The sequence below is a fragment of the Daldinia vernicosa genome (assembly GCF_022497035.1).
Source record: "Daldinia vernicosa strain CBS 139.73 unplaced genomic scaffold F5Y00scaffold_69, whole genome shotgun sequence".
NCBI classification, from domain to species: domain Eukaryota; kingdom Fungi; phylum Ascomycota; class Sordariomycetes; order Xylariales; family Hypoxylaceae; genus Daldinia; species Daldinia vernicosa.
Genome location: NW_025953985.1, coordinates 81,445 through 99,018, shown reverse-complemented (window position 1 = coordinate 99,018; position 17,574 = coordinate 81,445). Strand labels below are relative to the sequence as shown.

Sequence of the window (17,574 nt, the reverse complement as noted above, 5' to 3'; positions counted from 1 at the left end):
ACGAAATGGAAACAATCAATCAGAACGCTCCATCTTAACCACACACAACCTTTATTGTCTAACTCTTGTTTTATTTATTAAACTAGTTATCTATTAACTATTACTTATAAACAATCTTGATCTCACCCTCTAAGGTAATCTCCCAAGTGACCCTAGTGCCTGTAATGCAGCTATTTTACACTTGCCAGAAGTGCGGCCCGCGCGACGGCGTCAGTTTCTACAAGCGAGAGTGAATTTATACCTGGTCTAGCCCCAATCGCAGTCACCCAGTGTACGCCCTCCAGAGGTACACCGACAGCGAACCGCTTTGGATGTGGGTCGCCATTATTGTTGATTAGACAGCACGAGTCAGGCGTTACGTCTAGACCTCCAGTCTCGTAATCGCCAATGGTGTGAGGGCGGCATTGGCCCCTGTCCAACAAGTCTCTAAGAAGCTCATCAGCAGTTTCCTTCAAGCTCGGTTCCGGTACACGCGCCTCTATGAGGGCGGTTACACGCACTGCTGAACCCGGGATCTCGGGGGATACCGCGCGCCATGCCCAATTATCAGAATACACTTCCAACTCCGGACCGAGAATAGTTACTACGTTCGCTTTAATTAGCGCAATCAACTGCTCAACGCGTATTCGCGGCGGACCGATAGAAAGGTAGGCATTAAGCGGCGAAAATTGAGTATCGAATTGCTCCCGCCGCGAGGTACCTGAAATTCCTCTGTGGTTCACGATTAGACGCAGCTCGTTGCGTAAGTCGCGCAGTACATCAATAGCCGCCTTATGAGGGCTCTCAACGTTCCCAAGCGCAGCCTGCCGAACATCCTCGTCTAGATGATTCAGCAGCCACGTTTGCCATGTTTCGACCGATGTGAAGGTATCCTTATTATACGGTCGTGACATGAACTCCCAGGACCAACGATCGGCCTTCGGGATGTTGAACTTGTCAAGAACCTGGGTTTCTTCAGCGCTGCCTGGTGGGGTACTGAGGAACTCGGCCCGGAAGTTAAGACGCTCTGAATTATTCGCTCTCAACATAGTCTCATAGTACACCGTTTCTACCTCCTTCGCAAGAGGAGGCCATACTTCCGACTGAAAATCCGGTGGGTTCCCGGACTCAGCACGGCCACGGAACCAAGCGATTACCTCGTCAGTGAGTACAAGTGGAGTATGACGCTCGTAGGGTGGTCTTTTGTTGTCGCCACGGGCAACGTATGGGATCCCGCGGCGTGAGCCAGCATATATTCGCGGCTCGCTTCCCGAGGGTATATACCGATAGCCAGAGGTTGTGTGTTCGAAGCGGCCGCCGCGGCCCTCGGTTAGCAGGGCTACGTAATCAAAGAAAGTGAGACCAAGACCGCGCAGGAGAACCGGTTGATTAGGATTGATAGAAGAAAGGTCAACATCCGCCGGCTTCGCCGGTGGGATGTAGCACAAACGGTTCTGTTCAGCATATATAGTGAGCTCTTGCTGACGTGGGCTTGGGATCAGTGGCAGGTGTCCCTGAGCAAGGACTACAGCAGAAAGACCGGGTAGTGAATCGCCAGTGGAAAGGGTAAGAACCTGGCGCCCATCTGATTCGTCATTGAGGCTAACCGCGCGGGCAGTGTGCACTACGATCTTTACCTTGTCTTTATCGTGAACTTTTATTTGATCAAAGGCCCATCTTAGGTACTGGCCATACAGAGCACGGGGTGCGCACTCATTAGGACCCAGTTTTGGTCCCCCAGTTGCATGCATCTGCCAGGTATGTAAGTCCGGTCCTGGGCGTATCGGACCAGAGCAGGTCACGCTTTGGTCGGTGTACATGGTCATCTGCGACGTGATGGTATTCATTATCAGCTGCGCCGGCTGGTCCGTACGCCAGACGCTGCCAGCTCCTGGCGGGAACGGATCGATCATATGAATTGTAAGATGAACGTCCGGAGCAATGATATACGGTACAGACGCGCACATACGCTCTAGAACGCTGGTACCGCGCGGCCCAGCACCTACAATCGCTATATGAATATCAAGACCATTGGGCTTGTCATTCATAGATAATTGATCAAACGCATTAATGACGTTTTCGCTGGCAGGTTTAAGTCGACTTACAACCGTCTTGAACGTTGCAACAGTCGCTTGAAATCTTCTTTGGGCCTCCTTGTCTTCGGGTCTTCCGTTATAGATTGGCAATATGCGTCGGGAATCAAGCGGAGGCTCGCCGGCTCCCCCTAAATCCACGGCGGTCATCGGTTGTATAGTACCGCTGAGCTCCTCCAGGCCCCTCTGGACTCGCTCCATCACATCGTTGTCGATTGTCGTCGAGAAGCCGTTATCAATCAGGAAAAGAGCCGCATCGAAGTTGCGCATAACCAATGCGCCTTCCAGGATGTTACGTCCTTGAATGGCGATATGATCCATAGTGTCATAAACACGCTCGTTAATAGGGTAAACGGGCGAGGCATGCCCGCCGTTAGGAGGAGTACCGTTGCCGAGGATATTCCCGTTGGAGGGCAATCTCATAAGGCGCTCAAGGAGGTCGAGGTCGTTACGCTCAATTGCTATAAGCAAAGCCTGTCGAGAGGCACCTGCTGAGTGTGTATCAATAAGCTCGTTATAAAGATCCGGAGCATCGTCTCGAATCGCCGCGTAGAGCAACCGGGCTAGATCATCTCTACGCCCTCTTATCATCTGAATTAGCTCAGTGATAAATTCCATTTCATAACCGGTTGGCACCGCAGCAACAAGAGCACGGAATGTCTCATTATTTTCGTTGGGGTTAATTTGTGCGATTGCTCTTAAAATAACTAGCATGCTGTGTCCGTTGCTTCGAGCAACGCCAGGTGCCTCGTCAGCTGCGATTCTAGCACCGTTCGCGACTAAGCGGCGCAACACGTCATCTCGACGGTCCGTATTTTCCTGGTGAAGTGATTCATCTACGCCACCTGGCGGGGCGCGTCCTAACCCATAATACAGCTCAGCAATATCACCACTGGATGCAACTTCCCTAAGGAGCAGGTTAAGTGCGTTCTGTCGGCCAGGGTCATTCTCTTGAGTTTCGCGTACCATTGCGTCAGCTAGATCCCCAATGATTCCGTAAAGACCCCTATCGATCAACTGGGTGATTTCTGAGGGAATCGTATTTGTGGTCATCTGGTCGAAACGGTGTAGCCCCCGTTGAAACAGCACAATTGAAACTATTTCTTCGGCTCGATTCACAAGTTCACGGAGTTGTGCATCTCCATGATCAGCAATTCTTTTAGGGATTCTTGTATGAGCTCGTCTTCTATCATACGATTGAAGAGCATGAGCATAAAGGTCTGGGCAGGTATAAGATATCCTAGATCTCCTACGGACTTCAGCCGGTGGCTGGCATTCTCTATGAGACTCCCAGACTAGTGTACAGTGATGGCCTTCTCGCCAACCAGTTGTCGGCACCTCCGGGAAGAGGGTCGACCAGCGTATGGTTGGATCAGCACCCCGTTCAAAAAGTACTCGGAGTATATCTGGCCTCACGGCATAAACGGCGGCAACGAGGGGCGGACGGAAACCTCTAAATATATAAATATCGTTGATGACATCTCCCTCAACAGCGGAATACCCGTCGAGGATACGTCTGATCACGTTCGCATCGCAGTAAGGACGATAAATTGCCGTTTGGAGGAGTGGGATGTCATCCCGTGGCTCGTTTCCGTACCTGCGGGTTGGTTCGTGGACACGGAAATCTCGCATCTGGCGCACCGCATCGAGGGTGAATATATTTAAGTTGGGCGACAGGAAGATACGGGGAATGCTAAGAGCCAGTCTGATGCGCGAGGAGGGCTCTAAATATTCAATTAACTGCAGAAGAATCTCTACAGGTAACCCCGTGATCTCAGGTCGGTTTAAGTTTGGGAAGATATGCGGAACCAGACTGCGTATGGTTTTTATCGAGGAGGAGGAAGACGACGATGAAGACGATGAATGTGGCGGCGGCGGCGGCCCAGATCTATCAGACGATGACGATGATGAAGAAGAGTCCGAAGGAGGCCCTGGAGGATTAGACGGAAATGGGCGAGGAGGTAACGGGGGAGTGGGATCACGTACAGGGGAATGTACAGGCTCATCTTCGCCGTCATTCCCTCTGTGAGAAAACGATCCGCGTCCCGTATTATTTCCCCCTCCGCTCTCACCCTTGTTGAGTTTTTCAAGTGCCTTTCGATGGCGCTGTGCTCGCTCCGCATGTCGCCGCATACGCTTCTCCCAGGTTGTTATACGCTGTTCTTCCCCCTTTGAAGGGTGTGGTTCGCCGCGAGGGAAGAGAGGATGTCCATATCTTCCCCCTAACTCCCACCATCGCTTTTTATCGGCCTTCTTAGCGAGATTCCGTTGTCTCATCGTCTCCGCTAAGAATGTACGCCGTTTCTCTCCGGTTTCAAGACCTAACTTACTAGGCCCTGGCTTCGGTGGTGCCACTTGTAGCGGTTCTAGCCTTGATTCTACTAGCCTTGGTGGTTGTGGTGGTGGTGGAGTTGGAGGCGACACTGGTGGCCGTACGCGAATATTTTTCTTCGGCAGTATAAAATCCACTCGGTTTTGCTCCCGCTTAGATTGAGTTCGGACAGGCCCTACATTGGCGGGCTTCTTCCATGGTTTAAGTGGTGGGTGTTTTGGTGTCCATTTGTAGCCTGGTGGGAGTGGGCCGATACCCATCTCCTTTGCTACTTTGTTTACCAACTCCGGGTCTGTTCCTCGATTCTTTTCGGAATCTATCATTAGGGCTACCGCATCCAAGTCGGTTTCCCCCTGTTTTTGAAAGAGCTCTATACCCTCTCTGATTTTTCGCATCTTACGTTTTTCGACTTGGTCGCGCCATGCTTGACGACGAGCCTGAAGGGTTGTGGGACTGACGGGAGGTTGGACCGGCCAAAGGCTTCTTGGAATCGGTCCTGGACGCGGGTTTCTACGAGGAGGCATTTTCTATAAGGAAAATCGAAATTGTGTAATGTGTAAGAGGTGGTTTTCTGGCTATTTCTTCCAGTACTGAGGTTAATATACGATTTGATGGTTATCTTGCTATCAGTCGTGTGTGATAATAAGAGGTGATTGTCTCTCTTAGATATTTTTAGAATGAAAGCTCTAATCCATTCAGTCATATATGCCAATGAGGCTAACTGAACACCCCTGCTGTTCACCATCGTGTGTTTACAGTATAGCTGTTTTTACCAACCCAGTTATCTATGTATTCACCTGTTGTAGATTCAATCAATCGTTTTAGAACTTGGGTAGAACAATTCATTATCACCTCACCCTAGGACCTTTGTCACTGAGCTACATACATTCTATTTCACTCTCAAAATAATTACCCACCAGGCCATTGTCAAGTCATTGTTCAGCAGTAACCGTTAAGCCGCAATTCCATGTTCGCAACTTCTGTCCTATCGGCAGGCTACTGTTACCGACTCGTTTAGGAACCAATTCTTGTAATGGCTATAGTTTACCAAGCTAGGGCGCTGATATTCTCTAATGAAATTGTTTGACTACCTCTATCGAAAGGTTGGCGAGGAGTTGTCATAATTTACTAGGTATAACTCTGCGCTTTTGAACAGGAAAGTAACCAAGAGTAGCCAGACTTCATAAGCGGAGAAGTTTATACGAGAGGCCACAATATGAAAAGCGTAAGATTGGGGTTTACTTCAATACGCAAGAGTGCAATAGAAGCGTACTTTTTTCTTATCCCGTAATGTCTATAAAAGTTGATTATAATTGCTAACCCTATATAACTTTCTACTCTAGGTCTATTGACTTTTTTTTTATTCCTTATACATCGCATTCACTTCAGATATATCACATCCAAAGAAGAGATTTCCTTTTACAACCATTTCCCCATGTGCGTATTCAATGTATAATATTGCATACCATATCGTAACGTTGAAAGTGACTGATACGTTGATAGAATTTAGTACCTATATAGTTAAGGAACCAGTAACCTACTTCAAGCAGGGATCCTTAAAAGTACGCAAGATAACATGATGCATAGCATTTGTCCAAGTGCTAAATACCTACCTGTTGGAGTAATTATCGACCACTTGAAACGTAAATTAAGAGAAATGTATCATTCACCGAAGTTCTCCGATTAGCAAGTCAATAAGTTGAAGTAACCCTTCTCCCGCATCCCAGTCACGTTACTCTGTTCCTTTTACCTCATAGTAACGTGAACTTAGGGGTTGCCCTTACGAGTTACCACTATCTATCGTAGAAGCTCGACGCCATCTCAAAAGGACCGAGAAGTGGGACCTTAGATTTTTGAAGAAACGAAAAAGGGGTATGAAAAGACGTTAGTCTGGACTTTGGATGTTGTGATATGTACACCTTGTCCGTTCTAATTATGTGCTTTAATAGGTAGGACGACATGATCCCCCCAGCTACATGACCCATTCTAGAACATGTCAATCTAATTGGCTCTACGGAAGTCCCCATCAAAAGTTTTGTCCATAGGCCAGCCCTTATTAGCTTTTGACTAGCTTTGACAGGGCTTGGCAACAGCTGTAGGCCATCGAGCGCATGTACTATCCATAATATACTACTTTCGCTTATACATAATAACTCAAAATCTTCTCTTCAAACAATAAAAGTTATATAGGCGTATAAAGAAGCTTTTGTACTTATAATAGATCCAATTTTAATGTTTTCATTGGCATATTGAAGCTAAAATTGGATATGTTATAAAAGCTAAAATTGTGTATACAATTTTAATCTTGGCTGCCGCATGGTGTTAGGTTCCAGACAGCTGCATCAAAAGCTGTCAGGTGGCACGTATGGACAAAACTTTTGATGGGGACTTCCGTAAATGATACCTACATGTAGATGTCATAAGCCAAGCAACCCTTGCAATCGACGGCCCCTTACAGCTACTACATAGCATAGCCCTGCCACGGCTGATCTTATCCTCGAATAGGCACCGGGTATTGGCACCACCACCAACTATTTTGGGTAACTGTGATACTGTAATAGTTCTCACAGGCTGAATGATAACTTTATTTTTTCGCCGCCATGTAGAAGATCCTGTAACGGTTAAATTAAATGATCAGCAGTCTATATCCTTACCCGTAATACAATTGCACCCGCAATCTTTCCACGGAGCCATCACAGTCACATTGTGTGCAGGAGGAGGGAAGAGTATAAGTTATGAAGCTTGGCCTCGACGTTGGAATTTTGATTGATTGTTTCATTAAACTACTGAACCGAGCGAAACGATCCGATTAAAACTTGATACCTACTCGAGAAAGCGGCTTACGTCAACAAGCAACTAGCAAATATGATGTTTAAGAACTATGCCTTAGTCTTCCTCTCCGTCGCCTTCCCTCTAGCTACGACATCGGCGCTACCGAAACATAGCTCTTCAGTCCCGAGTAAGGCGTGTTGGGCCGGCCAGATTCATTATCCTTGCAACGGGTCGACGACGGGTTGTACTCCTGACGGGATCATGGTGGGTCCTACCTAGCACTATAGCGATGAATATAAAAGACGTAGGTATATCTATAGACTAACTGTTGTCTGGTTTAGGTTAAATGTCAAGACACGAGCGGTGCAATGATCTACGCCGATATGTGCGGCCTAGGATCCGCGGGAAAGGGTACATGTACCTACGACGCCGACTGCAATGCGGCCTGCAGTGCTTAGAGTATTGAAAACTTGGGCAAGTCACGGGCTGAACGAGAGTGACTATAAGAATGCCTTGGATACCTGTTATTCAAGCATGATCATCTATAATTCGTTATATGGGAGTGTTTGAGGGACGAGTAGTTGTGAATCACTGATTTCTATTTGAGGATTCACTTACACTGATACGCCATTGATAACGCGGACATGATTAATAGGGGCGCATGGAGTTGAAGCCAGCGATATTCAAAAGTTTACTTAAAGATGATTTACTAGTATTTAGTCTCTTTAGTTATAGTATTTCGTTACATACAAAACATGAAGATTGCATCGTGGTGATATAGCTACCCGTTTGGTATGCTATAGGATGTTACAGATATCCTATAGATATAAATGATAAATGAGTATAGTCAAATAATTAGAGTAATATATCATATAAGTATTAAATGTACTACCTGTGTACCTAAGGGAATATATCTAGCTCGATCGGGTTAAGGGATTGCTGCAATGCAAGAAATATCCGGTAACGCAACACTGAATTGACTCATTCCATCTCCTCACTCCGAATGAATAGGTACCTACCTGGGTAATTCATATAAATTCGCATGCTTTAACAAGTCAAAAAATATTAACAAAATACTAAACACATAACCTCTTTATATATATATATTTGCAACCATGGCAAGTCGTGTCCCAAACCCGCTCGGGGAGATTGTAAATGGTACCTCAGCTCAACGTCCGTCCCGGGACACTAGATTAGTCGGCCGATACGTGACGCTAGTTGGCTTGTCCGCAGCCCATGCCGATCCGCTGTATCCACATATATCCGGTCCGGAAAACGCACATCTCTGGGATTACATGTTTGAGGGGCCGTACGACGATATCAACGTATATCGCTCCAGTATAAAGGCCAAGGAGGCCAGCCAGGACCCAATCTTCTATGCCATCCTATCAAATGGCAAACCTATCAAGGCACTGGCAGGAAACGACGAGAAGAGCGGTAGGGTCGTTGGCATAGCCAGTTATTTGAACATCGATCCGGGACACCGCTCGATCGAAGTCGGTCACCTCATGTACTCGTCACAGCTGCAGCGCACACCTGGTGCTACCGAGGCTATGGTAGGTATCATCCAGCCTATGAAGAGAGCGGATCGCTAACTCTTCATAACATAGTACCTAATGCTACGTCACGCTTTTGACGACCTGGGGTACCGAAGGTACGAATGGAAGTGCAATTCGCTCAACGCGCCAAGTAGCAGAGCGGCCCTGCGTCTCGGATTCACATACGAGGGACTCTTCAGGAAACATTTTATCGTCAAGGGCCGCAATAGGGATACTACGTGGTATTCTATCATTGACGACGAGTGGCCTAGTATTAAGAAAGCGCTTGAGGCTTGGTTGGATCCCGCCAACTTTGACAGCGAAGGTAGACAGCGGAAGAAATTAGAGGAGTTTAGACAATGAAGTATGAAGTATTGGGGCTGGTTAGATTTAAAGGGGGCGCTCTAAGGGGTGAAGCCAATACAGGCAGACAGGTCAATCCGTTTCCTCTAGTTCAGCATCATGACTATAGTCTATTATAGCAACCGTGACAGCACACTCCTTTTATAAAATAGTTTTCATGTCCTCAAATGTTAAGAAAACACGGCATATTACTCATGTCAATCTGGTTAACAAAGTTGTTTGTACTATTCTCACTTGCTCACATAGTACATAGTACATATGATAGTCTCCAATTGAAGTCTTGATTTGCGAATATAAGTGGAGTATACCTACTGTAATATCTCGCTGACTCATCTAACAAATCAGTACTTATGTAGGTACCTATGTACCTAATGCTTGTCCCTTCATGTTGGAATTTCTTTAACTGTTTGGGCATAAGTTTGGTACTTACCTCCTACACATTGCATGTATATATTCCTTTTATTCATGTCTATACCTCAACTAATGTTAACATAATTCAAAATATTACATGTCAAATCTAAACATATAACTCTCGTCTGGTCTCACGCCAACTTCACTTAAAGTAACCATTCTCATCTCCTACTTCGTACCCCACTCGGGAATAAAAAGGCTACTCAAGAGCTATCATGGCGCAAGCTCAGCTCCTCGAGGGTCAGTCAGGCCTGCCCGTCGATAATCCGACCAAGTCGTACTGGCACAAGGAGCCTTCAAGCAAATTGCTAGGCCACCGAACGACAAAGGAACTGCCCCGCTCCGCCGATGTGGTCATTGTGGGGAGCGGCATCACAGGGAGTTTCGCCGCTCATTTCTTAAAAGAAAAGCAGCCTGATCTGAATATCGTTATGGTTGAGGCGCGAGAAGCTTGCTCGGGAGCTACTGGCAGGGTAAGTGGAATGAATATGTTTATTCTTCAGTTGCGAATAGGGGCTGTTTAATTTAATCCCTTGGCTAAACCCTCTACTCATATTCCCCCTTTTCCTCTAGTTATGAAAATGTATTAGTGAAGAGACTTCTCATATATCTCTATATCCTGCATAAATTATCATAGCCCGACCACATAACACCATTCTGTCTTATGTCTCATCCCGTCTTACTATCTTAAGAGGTACTTACTAACACTGCTATAAATCCAGAACGGAGGTCACTGCCAACCCGCCATATACGCCTCAGAACCGCACATCGCCTCGTTCGAGCTGCGCAACTTTCTATACCTCAAAAGCTTGGTTGAGGAGTTCTCGATCCCGTGTGACTGGCGGTCGACAAGCGGCGTGCATGCCTTCTACTCGAGCAAGTTATTCGAGAACTGTCGCGCAATAGTTGATGACCTCGCGGAACACTACCCGGACCTAGCCGCCAACGTAGCCGTAGTTACTAAAGGTAAAAAGGGCGAGGGTGCCCTCTCAGGAAGCCCGGCTTACCTTATCGAGGGCGAGCGAAGGGAGCTCACACTCGACGGCTTGAGGATACCCCACGCTGAAGGCGCTATAGTGCAATGGAACGCAGCAAGTCTATGGCCGTACAAGCTCGTCGCGTTTGTGCTAGAGCGCTTACTCGCTGCCAACGAAGAAGGATCCAAGGGGTCTTTCAACCTCCAAACCAACACACCCGTAACAGGACTCTCCCGCGCCGAAACATCAGCCAACCTCAGCAGTCCCGGCGGTAGTAAACCCCCCAAACACAATTCCATATGGACAGTCCACACCCCCCGCGGCACAATCGCCACCTCTCAAGTCCTCCTCGCAACCAACGGATACACATCCCATCTCCTCCCGCAATTCAGCGACTTACTAATCCCGACCCGGGGCCAAATCTCCGCCCTCAAACCCCCCGAAACCCCCACTGACCCAACAGACCCACCCCTAGATATCGGACACACTTACTACGTCGTCGGCGAGCCAGTCGACCCCTACGCCCGCGACGACTATCTCGTCCAGCGACCGCCCCCCACTGCGGAGCTCATCTTCGGCGGCGGCCGGCAACATGCTAAAGGGCGGGGCATTGGGGTATGGGACGACAGCAGCATCGACGAGCCCGTGGCGTGGTATCTGCGCGGGGAGCTATCCAAAGCTATTGATCTCTCTCTGCACCCTACCCATGCCCCCTCAGGAGAACGTAAACCCCTCCTCCGAAAACTCGACCTGGAGCCCACCTTCGAATGGAGCGGCATAATGGGATACACACGGGACGCGTACCCGTGGGTTGGGTCCGTCCCTCCTAGTCTAGGCGGTGGTCCGGGACTCTGGCTGTGCGCGGGGTACACGGGGCACGGGATGCCGAACGCGGTGTTATCAGCGCGTGCGGTCGTCGACATGTTACTTGCTGGAGACGGTGATGATACCGTGGAGATCGATCTTCCGCCTGAATACGAGCTTACGGAGCGGCGCGTCGATGAGGCTCGGAGAGAGGAGGAAGTCAGTGTTGCGGATGCTAAGGGTTGTTTGTACATGGACTTTGGGCCTCAGAGGGGATAAGGAGATGCTATCTATCCAGTTGGCATATATCATTTCTAAATGACTAGGATACAAAAGCAGTCATCTTAGAAAAGTTATGTGTGTAAATATCAAATGTCAAATTGATCATGATTCCTGGTTTTTGCGATTACCTACTAGCTACCAACGAATCCCAGACACAATTTCCAAATACCAACAAGGTAATAAGTCCTGTTATCCTGTCATGAGAAAAACAGCGAGGTTTCATTCGAGCTACGGCGGTTTTACCACTAAACTCGACATAAGAAGCCCCACGTGCACTATTTCCCTCTCTTTCCCTATTCTTCTCTGCCTTATCACGCAAAATTCTCGCGTGCTTCTTTCTTCGGGGGTATAACAAACTCCATTCGTTTCCCTAGTACGTTCCATTCAATAAACTCCAACGCAGATGCTGTCCCTGGTTTCCTTTCCGTACATTTCCATTTTTTTTTCTTTTCTCGTCTCAGTCAAAAAGAATAAAAAGAATATTAAAAAAATGCCGTCCAGCCGGCTTGCTTTCCTCCAGTGCCGCCGAAGATTTTCTATGTCCGGCGCAAAGTTATAGGGCTCGTGAGTGTCCAGGATGTCTAAAAGGGGTGCGCCATCGTCAAAGGCTGCCGCTAGCCGAATGCGAAGAAGAAAAGTAATGGAATAAATTCGTAGGAAGAAAAGGAAAACCTGATGCCTAAATTAAGCTCGGAGCCCTTTTGGTCGTGTTTTATGGCCAAGTAATTCACGAATTTCGTCGGAATCATCATATCGATTCAAAAGTATCATCGAAAATGCAGGATAGTCGAACTATAACAGTCCTTAAGGTTGGTGATGGTTTCATCGTCAGCACATTCAAGTAAGGGGCCAGACGTTCCTTTGGGAGGGCATTTCTAATCAGCCTCCGCCAACTGCATGATCAACTTGGCTGCCATGTCGAGGAAAGGGAAGGGGCTCATAACGGCCTTCTCCTCTAGTAGAGTTCCGTCGAGCCGTTCGTAGCCCGTACACTTGAAGTCCACGAGATAGACCTTCTCTTTTGGGTCCATTTCATAAATTTGGATGTCCATTCGCATCCAGACGAAGTCCTGCTTGCGTTTGTCCATAACGGAGTAGACATAAGTATTGTCGTCGGAGATCGAGTCAGCAGTAGCATGGCCAGAAGCGACCGATGTCCTTCGGATATCTATGAAAATGTCAGATTGGATTATATGAAATTCAAACCGACGGGTAGATTCACCATCTTTTTTCCAACGGCACACTATATGCCAAGGATCGGCGGGTAGCCTGTAGTATTTGATAGGGTCAAATGTCGCCAGGTCAATATCCTCAGGTGACACGTTCTCGTATGGGTTATGCTTTTCTCCTTCGTTTGGTGTTGGGGTCGCATACGGGTCCCTAGCACAGTCAATAACTCCGACAGAAATAAAAGCTGTCGAATAGTTGCAATACTTACGATTCTGAGCCATGTACCTTCTCATAGTCCTCGTCCACGACCCAAGTAGCGCCAAGTTTCGACAAAGACTTGTAAATGCAGAGTAAGGCTTCAAAAGGGGCGTTTCGGGATCTTATGCCAAATTGCCAGCGAACTGGCTTGGTTCTCTTGGGTGCAACCGGGGTCATTGTTTGCGGGTGAGCTGTATCATCAAGTCTCATGGCGCTTTTAGAATGAGGCTTTAGACGGCGGGCCGCTTCTTGTTGCTCAGCAGGCGTTCTAGGCTGAAGAGGAACGTCGGGAACTGGTTGAACGTCTAACGGTTCTTCGACGCCAGCAATCTGGCGCTCAAGATACTTCTTGTGGAGCGAAGGCAGACTTGTTGGCAATATTCCGACGTGGCTTACGTATCCTCTAGGAGACGAACTAGTAATTGTCGAGCTGGTGGAACGAGCAGAATCAGCTAAGGGGCTAGCTTGCGACTCGCTCATATAATCCGATTGAGAATTCCGCCGACTGTCTAGAACCGTACTACCACTCATAGCTTCCGAGACACTACGCATTTGTTCCTCGGCATCTACGTTGGGAGGGGACGTAGCAAAATAGGGGTTATCTACACCCGTTCCGTAAGCAGCTACAACCAGTCAGTAACATTCAAAATTGCTGTGGGATAACCCTATGAAAAATACCTTGAAATAGAAAGTAACATGGATTTTGACCGCGCGAATTCCCATCATAATTAAGGACTTAAAGTTTGAAGGAAGAGTTGATGACTTACGGTTTACCTGCATGAGCTTGTTCTCACGGACGATCATGTACGCATCCTTAATGGCAGAAGGTTCATCAGCTTCGAGAGCTTCCTGAACGTCACGTTTTCCATAACCCATCGTTTTACTAATCTTCTCCGTTACTTCGTTATGAAGTTTCTCCTGCACTTTAGGAGGAGCATGGGGCGCAATATCACTCGGTCTGATGGCTCTGTTAGGGTCAACACCAGTGTTGAAGAATTCCTCGACAGGCGGGGCCAGGTATGCAGGAAGATCCTTCATGAACCACGGATCCAGTCTAATATCATCGATGATAATACGCTGCACGGGATTAGTCTGCAGCATTTTTCGGATAAGACTCGCTGCATCGGCGGGGACCCAGTGAGGGACTGTAAAGACACCCCGCTGAATTTTTGAGAATAAACTGGGAATATGGTCGTCGTCGAAAGGAAGCCTGCCGACCAGCAAGACATATAGTATGACACCACAACTCCATACGTCGACTTCCGGCCCAGCGTACAACTTCCCGCTAATTACCTCTGGGGCTGCATAATTGGGGCTACCACAGCTGGTCTTGAGGAAATTGCCGTCTGTCATGATATTACTTAAGCCGAAATCGGCAATCTTCACGTTGAGATTATCATCGAGAAGCAAATTTTCGGGCTTCAGGTCTCGATGAACTACTTTGTGCCTGTGGCAGTACTCGACGGCGCATATCATCTGCTGGAAGAATTTCCGCGCTTGATTTTCAGGCAATCGGCCATGCTTGACGATGTAGTCGAACAGTTCGCCGCCAGCATATTCCAAGACCATTATAATCTCGGCTGGAGTCTTGATCACAGTGTATCTGTCAAGGGTCAATAATAATCCGATAATTTGATCAAAGTCGGAGGGATCAATGTCTCGGGCAAGCAAAAAAAAAAACTTACAATTTGATGATATGGGGATGTCGAAGCAGCTGTAGATATTCGATCTCTCGCTCGACGCGACCAACCATGTCTCTACTAATCAACTTTTTACGGGCAATGATTTTGAGTGCGACCTTCTGGCCGGTCGACCTATGGACAGCCAGCTTGACCTTTCCGAAAGAGCCTTCGCCCAGTGTTCTGATAATGTTATAAGCGCCGATTCGCTGGTCGGTTTTGTTCTTTTCTCGGTTCTGCGACGCCTGGTCGGAAAGCGTGCTACCGGCTCGAGACCTGCCGTTGGAGCCGTCGGCGGTTGGATGTGTAATATTGATCTCGGGTATTCGAGCTCCATTGTTTTTCGGTCGGATCATGGAAGGAGATAAGGACATAGAGAGTTCCTCTTCGTCAAACGCTCGGGAAGCCATCTTGTCGAGGATAGTTGTTGGCGATATCTACCTAGATGATGGCGAGGTTGATGAGATCGTCATGAAGTTACGTCCAACAACGAGGGGCTCTCGAACTAGGGACCGGGGGCCGGGGGGTCGGAGGACAGGGGACGGGGAGTGGAGTACAAGCTTTAAGGTAGCGATGCACGCTTGGCAAGACTTTGAATCTTGGCACCAAACACAGCCTTTTTTAGTGTAGGTAGTGTAGCCGCTAGCTGGGTTATAGTACTCAGTACTTAATCCCAGGTTTGACTCTTGCTATATTCAGATGTACTGGTTACCTTGGACCTAAGCATCAAAGAGCATGCAATGCACTCTCCGTACCTAGTTCCCAAGTATGTAATAATCCAGGCACTGAACCTAAGTCCTGTCAGATGAGGTCAGCCTTCTCTACCTCTTCAGAGTTGAGTATAGCCTCAGAGGGTTGAATGTCCGGTCTGATAAGCTTTTCTACCCTGCTAAATTGTTTTGGGCCGTTTGTTAAAGATGGATAAATGAGAGTTTACCTCAACTGTTGATATCTTGCTAAACCCAAGTATCTGTGGGAAGTGGTTATACTACAGTGTAGAGTTGTGTAGAGTTGTGCAGGTTGATAAAGTTGAAGAACAGGAGAAAATAGAAAATAGTGCACATGTAGAAATAGTAATAGATATTAAGCAATGAGAGAATAAAATTACGGGGTGCCCCGTATTATTTAACAAGCTTGTCGCTTGTTGCTTGTCGAGCGTGATTTCCTTAAAATGTTAACTAAATCTCTCACATGTCAGTATCGAATTACACATATAGCCTGCTCTTGCTGTCCAGCTGTCCTACACAGAGAAGGTGCTACTAGTCATGGATATGCATTTGATTGGCAGGTATTGTCAGGGCCCGTCTTATGGGCTGGGAACTTGTAGTACTTGACTGTGAGACAGCAGGACTAATCATGTACTTCCCATCGAATTAGGGTTAGATAATGTAGCTCCGGGAGACGAAATTGAACGTTGGTAGTACAGGACGTTATGGGAATCATATTAATTCTGCCGGGAGTAACATGTCTTGGAGTGTTATAGTTAAAGGGCGTATACTTAGGTACAATGTACATTACAGGCTCTTATACCACCTAAGGTAAAGTTCGGTATTGATTCGTGAATCTTAATTAGATACATTTACATCCACGTGGGAGATGCGTGTAGAAAGAACATGTAAGCCATGGAAGGCATTGTATCTCGATCACGTCGCAAACGCACGAGGGCAAATCTTACACGCATTAGATGCATAGATCTCAGAAATTCATTAATTCATATTTATGTTCAGTGGATTTTGTATAATACATGCCTACTTACCCAACATGTAGTCGAGTACGCCATGGTTTAGGGTGTCTCGAGTCTTCTCGAACGTTCCCAACACCAATATCACTAATACAGTGTCACAGCTTCTTCTCCTCCTCTTTTAGCTTTTCAACAAGTTTTGTCCTGAGAAAATCGCTCAAACCCAAACTAATTTAAGTTGCCAATTAGTCAAATAGTCAAAGTCAGTGTTTCTGATTAGAGATTCGTGAAAACTTACATTCCCTCGTTGGTAACAATACGATATGTGCCACTTGGCTCGAATTCTCCTACTATGTTTCCGGACGCATCAACTTCGATGCTACCAAGAATATCTTCTGGCCACGCAATTCGGCCGTAGTCAGGTGGATTTCTTTGGTCACTGAGATGGATATACCCTCCGACTCCGGCACCTCCAGCACCCCCTTGGGCACTCGCTCCTCCAGCGCCGTCCCCGCCAGCACCACCTCCTCCACCTAGTCCAGCGGCTGTCCTTTTTGTACTACGCTCCTTTCTTTGCTGGGGAAAGAATGCCCCGCCTGAGCCAAGAGTTGCGCCGCCCGGGCCGGCGAAAGTTTTGGCTTGGGATAGAAGGTCGGGGTCTTGCGCGGCATATTTGCGGAGGACATCTGTTAAGATAGATAGAAATTCGCGGTTCTCGGAAAAGGAATTGGGTGTTGGGGGCAATGTGGTTGTAGAGCCAATCGCTAACCTAGGCTTTGGCGGATTGGTATTGAGATATGTGAGTAGATGCCCATTGTCCACTGAGGCATTGGGGAAAACTTTCTTGAAGAAAGATCATATGAGCAAGACTGAACTGATCTGTAAATTGTATCTAATATTGGGGAGGCTACTGACTATATAGGGATTGGTGCTTAACGTAGAGACACCCCTATGTGATAGTAATGTCCTATAAGTAGGTGCTATGCGAACTCGTGATAATAACATTTTGGCGCTATAGATCAGTTTGACCGCATCTCCTGTATGTGAATTGGAAACTTGAGAAGTTCTTAAAGCTCGATAATAGGTATAGGTAGTTACATAAAATATCAAATTATTATTTGGTCCCGCTGACGTATTAGCTGCAGCTTTTACATACATATGTACATGTAGAGCTAGTATTGAGTATAGGTACTTTGATAAGACTCTGATAAGGAAAGGATTTTACATATATCAGG

The 17,574-nt window shown here is 47.2% G+C and overlaps 6 protein-coding genes across 6 annotated transcripts; 3 read left to right on the top strand and 3 right to left on the bottom strand.

The window, feature by feature from the left end:
* Window positions 1-49: 49 nt before the first annotated feature.
* Window positions 50-5,273, bottom strand: F5Y00DRAFT_273619 (FAD-NAD(P)-binding-domain-containing protein). The gene has a single exon (XM_048013215.1). It carries the CDS (start codon window positions 4,926-4,928, stop codon window positions 171-173), a length of 4,758 nt encoding a protein of 1,585 aa, XP_047860627.1. The 5' UTR covers window positions 4,929-5,273; the 3' UTR covers window positions 50-170.
* A 1,574-nt stretch (window positions 5,274-6,847) lies between these two features.
* F5Y00DRAFT_248169 (uncharacterized protein) lies at window positions 6,848-7,813 on the top strand. The gene is made up of 2 exons (XM_048009394.1): window positions 6,848-7,440; window positions 7,518-7,813. The coding sequence occupies exons 1-2, from the start codon at window positions 7,270-7,272 to the stop codon at window positions 7,632-7,634; spliced, it is 288 nt and encodes a 95-aa protein (XP_047860626.1). The 5' UTR covers window positions 6,848-7,269; the 3' UTR covers window positions 7,635-7,813.
* Window positions 7,814-8,264: 451 nt separating this feature from the next.
* F5Y00DRAFT_248168 (acetyltransferase) lies at window positions 8,265-9,211 on the top strand. Its single transcript, XM_048009393.1, has 2 exons — window positions 8,265-8,732; window positions 8,787-9,211. The coding sequence occupies exons 1-2, from the start codon at window positions 8,292-8,294 to the stop codon at window positions 9,075-9,077; spliced, it is 732 nt and encodes a 243-aa protein (XP_047860625.1). The 5' UTR covers window positions 8,265-8,291; the 3' UTR covers window positions 9,078-9,211.
* A 291-nt stretch (window positions 9,212-9,502) lies between these two features.
* On the top strand, window positions 9,503-11,607 carry F5Y00DRAFT_189110 (FAD dependent oxidoreductase). The gene is made up of 2 exons (XM_048005137.1): window positions 9,503-9,961; window positions 10,211-11,607. Exons 1-2 carry the CDS (start codon window positions 9,704-9,706, stop codon window positions 11,546-11,548), a joined length of 1,596 nt encoding a protein of 531 aa, XP_047860624.1. The 5' UTR covers window positions 9,503-9,703; the 3' UTR covers window positions 11,549-11,607.
* Window positions 11,608-12,180: 573 nt separating this feature from the next.
* Window positions 12,181-15,538, bottom strand: F5Y00DRAFT_189125 (Pkinase-domain-containing protein). Its single transcript, XM_048005138.1, has 5 exons — window positions 14,665-15,538; window positions 13,747-14,582; window positions 12,990-13,602; window positions 12,774-12,931; window positions 12,181-12,719 (listed from the first exon to the last, which is right to left on the bottom strand). Exons 1-5 carry the CDS (start codon window positions 15,066-15,068, stop codon window positions 12,427-12,429), a joined length of 2,304 nt encoding a protein of 767 aa, XP_047860623.1. The 5' UTR covers window positions 15,069-15,538; the 3' UTR covers window positions 12,181-12,426.
* An 835-nt stretch (window positions 15,539-16,373) lies between these two features.
* F5Y00DRAFT_248162 (uncharacterized protein) lies at window positions 16,374-17,466 on the bottom strand. Its single transcript, XM_048009392.1, has 3 exons — window positions 17,255-17,466; window positions 16,638-17,182; window positions 16,374-16,567 (listed from the first exon to the last, which is right to left on the bottom strand). The coding sequence occupies exons 1-3, from the start codon at window positions 17,342-17,344 to the stop codon at window positions 16,498-16,500; spliced, it is 705 nt and encodes a 234-aa protein (XP_047860622.1). The 5' UTR covers window positions 17,345-17,466; the 3' UTR covers window positions 16,374-16,497.
* Between the last annotated feature and the right edge of the window lie 108 nt (window positions 17,467-17,574).

Excerpts from the sequence above, each read along its gene's own strand:
- F5Y00DRAFT_189110 (XM_048005137.1), top strand. The coding sequence starts at position 9,704 with ATGGCGCAAGCTCAGCTCCTCGAGGGTCAGTCAGGCCTGCCCGTCGAT. Across the intron at positions 9,962-10,210 it reads GCTCGGGAGCTACTGGCAGG|AACGGAGGTCACTGCCAACC; the intron begins GTAAGTGGAATG and ends CTATAAATCCAG.
- F5Y00DRAFT_273619 (XM_048013215.1), bottom strand. The coding sequence starts at position 4,928 with ATGCCTCCTCGTAGAAACCCGCGTCCAGGACCGATTCCAAGAAGCCTT.
- F5Y00DRAFT_189125 (XM_048005138.1), bottom strand. The coding sequence starts at position 15,068 with ATGGCTTCCCGAGCGTTTGACGAAGAGGAACTCTCTATGTCCTTATCT. Across the intron at positions 13,603-13,746 it reads CAAGCTCATGCAGGTAAACC|CTGCTTACGGAACGGGTGTA; the intron begins GTAAGTCATCAA and ends GACTGGTTGTAG. Across the intron at positions 12,720-12,773 it reads GTGCCGTTGGAAAAAAGATG|ATATCCGAAGGACATCGGTC; the intron begins GTGAATCTACCC and ends ACATTTTCATAG.
- F5Y00DRAFT_248162 (XM_048009392.1), bottom strand. The coding sequence starts at position 17,344 with ATGTTATTATCACGAGTTCGCATAGCACCTACTTATAGGACATTACTA. Across the intron at positions 17,183-17,254 it reads TAAGCACCAATCCCTATATA|AAAGTTTTCCCCAATGCCTC; the intron begins GTCAGTAGCCTC and ends TCTTTCTTCAAG. Across the intron at positions 16,568-16,637 it reads ATTGTTACCAACGAGGGAAT|TTTGGGTTTGAGCGATTTTC; the intron begins GTAAGTTTTCAC and ends AACTTAAATTAG.
- F5Y00DRAFT_248169 (XM_048009394.1), top strand. The coding sequence starts at position 7,270 with ATGATGTTTAAGAACTATGCCTTAGTCTTCCTCTCCGTCGCCTTCCCT. Across the intron at positions 7,441-7,517 it reads GTACTCCTGACGGGATCATG|GTTAAATGTCAAGACACGAG; the intron begins GTGGGTCCTACC and ends TGTCTGGTTTAG.
- F5Y00DRAFT_248168 (XM_048009393.1), top strand. The coding sequence starts at position 8,292 with ATGGCAAGTCGTGTCCCAAACCCGCTCGGGGAGATTGTAAATGGTACC. Across the intron at positions 8,733-8,786 it reads CTGGTGCTACCGAGGCTATG|TACCTAATGCTACGTCACGC; the intron begins GTAGGTATCATC and ends TTCATAACATAG.